The sequence below is a fragment of the Syngnathoides biaculeatus genome, chromosome 9, assembly GCF_019802595.1.
Source record: "Syngnathoides biaculeatus isolate LvHL_M chromosome 9, ASM1980259v1, whole genome shotgun sequence".
Lineage (NCBI taxonomy): Eukaryota > Metazoa > Chordata > Actinopteri > Syngnathiformes > Syngnathidae > Syngnathoides > Syngnathoides biaculeatus.
The window spans coordinates 32,057,726-32,063,453 of NC_084648.1; the positions used below are offsets into that span (position 1 = coordinate 32,057,726).

General features: G+C 37.6%; 1 protein-coding gene across 1 annotated transcript; it reads left to right on the forward strand.

The window, feature by feature from the left end:
• The first annotated feature begins 2,971 nt into the window (after positions 1-2,971).
• LOC133506763 (probable pancreatic secretory proteinase inhibitor) lies at positions 2,972-4,254 on the forward strand. Its single transcript, XM_061831208.1, has 4 exons — positions 2,972-3,089; positions 3,373-3,395; positions 3,583-3,695; positions 4,139-4,254. Exons 1-4 carry the CDS (start codon positions 3,038-3,040, stop codon positions 4,182-4,184), a joined length of 234 nt encoding a protein of 77 aa, XP_061687192.1. The 5' UTR covers positions 2,972-3,037; the 3' UTR covers positions 4,185-4,254.
• The last annotated feature ends 1,474 nt before the right edge of the window (positions 4,255-5,728 follow it).

Sequence of the window (5,728 nt, forward strand, 5' to 3'; positions counted from 1 at the left end):
CAATTTTTAAAAAGCCAAGTATGTGAATACTTTCAGATGGTACTGTACATAGACACTACATACTATAGATGATGCAACTGAATTTCAAATGGAATTACTGTACATGGTTCAGTCTGCATCTATGTCCACAGTTATGTATGTTGATTGGACAAGCAGCAGAGACTCTGTTCTACTTTTGGACCACAATTGGATGATATAATTTTGATAGGGGAAAAGTTTGAGCATGTTTAAATACATTATTCTTTTGAATGTTTACTTGTAATGCTAGGCTATGTAGATTTGATTTCTGTGAGAATTGTTTTGCAAGTTCACATTTGCTCCAACTCCATTAGACAAAAGAATATTATTATCTTGGTAAATTTGTACTGATCTTATCGAGTCAAGGTCCCAAGAATTATTTATCTAATGGATTTTTTTCAACCAGGGAAGGCACAGTCCAGAACTGTTGCAATGAATCATTGATTGACCTCTTTCTGGAGCTCAAGCATAGGAAAATGTCCTTCCATGTAAACTTGGAACATGAAAACTAGTGTTGATTCTTTCACGAACCATTTTTTTAAAAGAACATATCTTTTTAGTGAACAAACTGAACTGAATTAGTTTGTGACATGATTTTCTTTATGCTTGCCCACTGCATGCTGCCGTGAGGCAGTGAGTGACCAGGGAGCGGAAACAAAACTATTGAGCCGTTTTAGCGCTTCTGAATTTCTGAATTTTTGGGGAACGACAAATGAGCAGCCTGTGCAGGTACGGGACGTCATTAACCATATTGCCATGTGATTTGCAATTCGCCAGTTTTGTCACTCATTTCGACGAATGACCCATGAGCAATCAGCATTAAGCACTGCCGTGCAGGCGTGAGAGGGATGTACTGTAATTTTGTCGTGTAACATGAGTCCTGAACTATAATGCACACCCCCAATGTTGACATAAAAAATCTACCAATGTACAATGTGCACCACCAATTTGCTGCTATCCATAAGATCAAAATATAAGGAGTTATCTGCATTTTTATTTTGCTAGGTTTGTACTTTTGTTTTTACTTGTATTGTTTTTCAAAAAATGGACTGTACAAAAATCATTATCATCGGCAAGAGCGATGACACATTTCTTTTAAAAGCAGCAGCACAACTAGCCCTTGTAGTCAACATATCTTGTCTTAATTAAAGTTTAAACAAATTCACGGGGAGTCGTTTCTGATGTTTGGTCCAGTAGCAGCAAATATACTACGCTAATGATCGTAAAATGAAAAGCTCACCCGGGGAGGTCAGAGAGCTGAGGTTTGTGGGGCACATTACTGTAATATATATATATAAATGTGTAACATAGGACATCGAATATCATATCGAAATGCATATGTATACAATTTTTTTTTACCACTCTATGTACTTAAATACGACTATACAATGTATAGTATGTATTTTTTGTCTGTACCTAAATATAATGCTCTCTATTGACTTTTTGAAAATATTTTTTTTAAAATGTGCGCATTATTTTCAAGAAATTACAGTAAGTGAAGTGAGTGACTTAGTGAATTGGTGTACTGTAGATCTGAGGAATTGAAGTGTGGTTCATTTAAGGAAATGTTGTACTGAGGAACTGAGAAGGATTTGTTAGTTTGTGATTCGTTCGAAACTATCCAGTTTGCCCAATACTACGCAGTGAGCATATTGATGGGTGATTTTATCCACAAGTCATGACGTAATCGTGGCGATTAACTGTCAGTAAAAGCCATTTTTCGAGCTAACGGATAATTTTGAGTCTGTCACCACAAGAAAACAAGCAAATAAAAATAAATTTAAATTAATATAAAATGTATGTATGTACATTCCTCACACCCCCGCGAATAACGGGGGATTGCATCATTCTAAAAAATATCAGGTAACACCACTAGGTGTCTAATTACTTTGATCAAAACTACAATTTATCACTGTAGCCATCTTAAAATGGCATCTGTAAAGGTTAAATTTATTTACATCCATTATTTCATTTTCTGTACAACTTACCGTTCCCAACCCAAAGCTTGTGCGTCTGGTTCTAAAACCTTGCTCGATCATGCTCAAGTGTTGTTGAACAAGGTACTTAATCCCCAGTTGCTCCTGATGAGTCATCAGTTGATGAATGAGGAGAGTGCTGAAGCACTTTGAGTACCTCAAATGTAGAAAAGTGCTGTACAAATACCCATTCACCATGTATGTTCTGTTATTGAGAACTATGTTTCTTTTTACTCAATGCTTTTGTCCTGCAATTAACTGATGAGCAGTCCAGATTATAACTAGGCCCAAAGTTAGCTGGGAAAGGCTGCAGTTGACCCGCAACCATAATGAGGAGAAGCAATATAGAAAATGGAGGGGGTTTTGTTAGAGTAATGCAATTACAGGACTAGGCTGGGGAAGACAATCCAACCTGCTCTCTGGCCTGTCATGCCTTTCTTCCACGGGTCTTTAATGCTTTAATGTGTGTGCGTGTGCATGGGGGGCATGGGGGAACACTCATAAGTTTGATAGGAACGCTAATAAACCACTAACAACACAGGTTATATTTAGATATCAATTCATGGGTTCTTATAGGTCTTTAGAGATGGATAAAGTGTCTAATCTATCTATCTATCTATCTATCTATCTATCTATCTATCTATCTATCTATCTATCTATCTATCTATCTATCTATCTATCTATCTATCTATCTATCTATCTATCTATCTATCTGTCTATCTGTCTGTCTGTCTGTCTGTCTGTCTGTCTGTCTGTCTGTCTGTCTGTCTGTCTATCTATCTACAGTGTATTATTATACACTGCATCACTTTGAGGTGTTTTGTAATGTTTTGTAATATTATATGTATATACAGTATATAAATTAAAAATAAACAACCCATGGTTAATAACAGGTCAAGTGGTTTTTTTGTGTGTGTTCCTTTACTCTGACTGAGTGTGTGCTTTTGTGTGTTGTCATTGATTTCTGAGGAACCCAACGCCAATAAATACACATAACTGACTTTGTGGCTATATCAGTGTGACTTATTCCTCCAACATTCATCATGCCTGCAAGAGTTCTTCTGTTGGGATTTCTGCTAATCTGTGCGGTTGCAGGTATGCAGAAAAAAAAGTTATTTTAAATGAATATATTTTTCATGGTAAATGCCGTGTATTTAATCATGTTCACTTAAATATTTAAGGCACTACTGTGTAATATTGTCTTTTTTTTAACACATTAACTTCTTACAGTGGGTTAATAAAGTCTGAAGACTGGTCCTTTGTGCTGTATATTCTTTTTGACTGAAGACAAATGTATTTCTTATACTCTAATTTTTATTGTACATTGATGAAAGTACCTGTATATGAAAGCTGGGCTATCTTTTTTTTCCTTTCACAGGCACAAAGGCGTTTTCAGTCAAGGTGACTGTATTATATATAATTGTATATTCTATATATTTATTTCAAAGTGAAATTATCAAGTATGTTGAAACAGTCTTGATAGGAAACATTATTATTTCATCTTGCTTTATTTAGCTACAATAAGAGGGACAAAAATATAGCACGCATCATTAATATACATGTATGTATGTTCATTGTGTTTTTTCAGCCACAATGTCCTGATTTAAATGGCCCAGTTATGTGTGCCATGAACTACGACCCTATATGTGGTACTGATGGAAACACATATCCCAACGAGTGTGCGCTCTGCGACCACAGACAGTGAGTACACTCAAGCCCACACGTGCACACGAACGTGGTCACTCTGGGAAATCTTTTCATTTCTTTCTCGAAACAACTTAGTTTACTAAGTTGTTCCTGAACTGGTTGACTTGTTACAGAGCTTCCACGCAAAATTACCTGTGTAGTATTTTTTTCTTCTTAGCTTCGCTGCAGATAATAATGTCAACAATTTAACAATAATTTATTAATGTTTATTCTTTGTTATTATGTAAGACATTTTTTATGATTTTGCCATTTCATTCCTTTCATAAGGGATAAAAATTCCCTGAACATAATTACTTGAGTCACAAAATGTTACTTTTGAATGGCCTACCCCTATCTCCAGTTATATTATAGTATTTTCCTAGCTGATTTGTACAAGATTAAGTCAAGTGGATAAGGATTTTAAGCAATGTTCAATGTGACCTATTTTCTCTCAACAGGATCACAGGTTTGGACATTCAGAAGGCCCACCATGGAGTGTGCTGACCTGTTCAGCTGCCCATTAACTCGATACCAGTGGTGGAAATGTTAAAATTACAAAATTGATCATGAATAATAAAAGTCTTTGGAAAAATCTGAAATTATGAGGTGAAAAAAAATTCCCAATTGTGGGGTTGTCTGAAGTGAAGGGAACAGCTGATTGATGGGTTGACCTTGTCGGTAGGAAAAAAGTGTTAATGTGTTATGCATGTGTGTGCACATGTGTGTATGGGTGGGTGCATGTGTATCTTTTTTTTTGTAAACATCACCTTTTTGGGGCAAAGAACTGTATCCACCATCACTTGTGTGAACCCAAGGACTTCCGGAGCCCAAAACCCAGCCCCCTCTGTGAAATGTGCGCATAACCAAAAACCAAACCTTTTTTGTTCTTCCTGATGCACAGCAAAGCCCCGACTGCTAACCACTGATGGGTGACCAAGATTTTAGGTCTCATATTTTTTGTTGGGAAACACTGTTATCGACTGTTGACTACTCAGAACTGCTGCCTGACACAGTCTATAACAGTTATGACTGGTTCCTACACAAATATACACAAACACATGCACACACTTGGAGGGTTAATGTATTTTGTCACTGCAAACCCATTCATTCATTTAGTATCTGAGCCGGTTATCCTCACAATGGTCGCGGGAGTGCTGGAGCCTATCCCAGCTATCTTTGGGCAGGAGATGCATGGTGTACCCTAGGGATCGCAAACAGTTACAATTAATCGGTTAAAACCGGTTTTCGATTGTTTAAAACCGAAACCGGAATCGGACTTTCGAAATCGGTTAAAATTTCCAATAATTTCTTCCGGTTCTGGTATTCCACATTGCGCTATTTTTTCAATATCATTTCCACTTTTTTCAAGAATGTTAACATTAAAACATTTTTACAAAAAAAAGAACAAAAATTTAACTTACACGAGTGCGTTGTTTATTCAACATTCCACATTCCACAAGCTTGTTTGTCAATATTGTATACAAACTACCCCATTACCGCAGAGTAAATTAACGATCGATGGTGTAGCACCGGAGAAAAGGAGTCGGAGGTGGAGTGTCGGACATAGGAACAAAACTTGTTTTATTGGCAGACATCAAAACACTACTCGCATAACGGCGGGAACTCTGTGAACTCGTCACACCGGACGAGCGACAACAAAAACAGTCCGTGCGCACCCCAACTCGTGGTCCCGCAGGTGAATTATGTAAACACCACAATGGTACCGATTTTAAAACCGGTTAATCGTTTTTTTGCTACAGGTGTTCGGTTAAAACCGATTATGAAAGTAAGCGTTTTTTTGCGATCCCTAGTCCACCCTGTATTGGTTGCAGGCCAATCGCAGGGCAGAGAGAAACAAACAACTAGTCACAATCAAAACCACACCTAGGGCAATTTAGAGTGTCCAATTCATGGAGCATGTTTTTGGTATGTGAGAGGAAACCGGAGTGCCCAGAGAAAACCCTCACAGGCACGAGGAGAACAACATCCACACAGGTGGGGCCGGGATTTGAACCCCGGCCCTCAGAACTGTGAGGTTAACGGTCCAA

What these genes read in the sequence shown, in the direction of transcription:
- LOC133506763 (XM_061831208.1), top strand. Translation starts at nt 3,038, where the DNA reads ATGCCTGCAAGAGTTCTTCTGTTGGGATTTCTGCTAATCTGTGCGGTT. An exon ending in GCTAATCTGTGCGGTTGCAG is followed by an intron (nt 3,090 to 3,372) that starts GTATGCAGAAAA and finishes TTCCTTTCACAG; the next exon opens with GCACAAAGGCGTTTTCAGTC. An exon ending in CAAAGGCGTTTTCAGTCAAG is followed by an intron (nt 3,396 to 3,582) that starts GTGACTGTATTA and finishes GTGTTTTTTCAG; the next exon opens with CCACAATGTCCTGATTTAAA.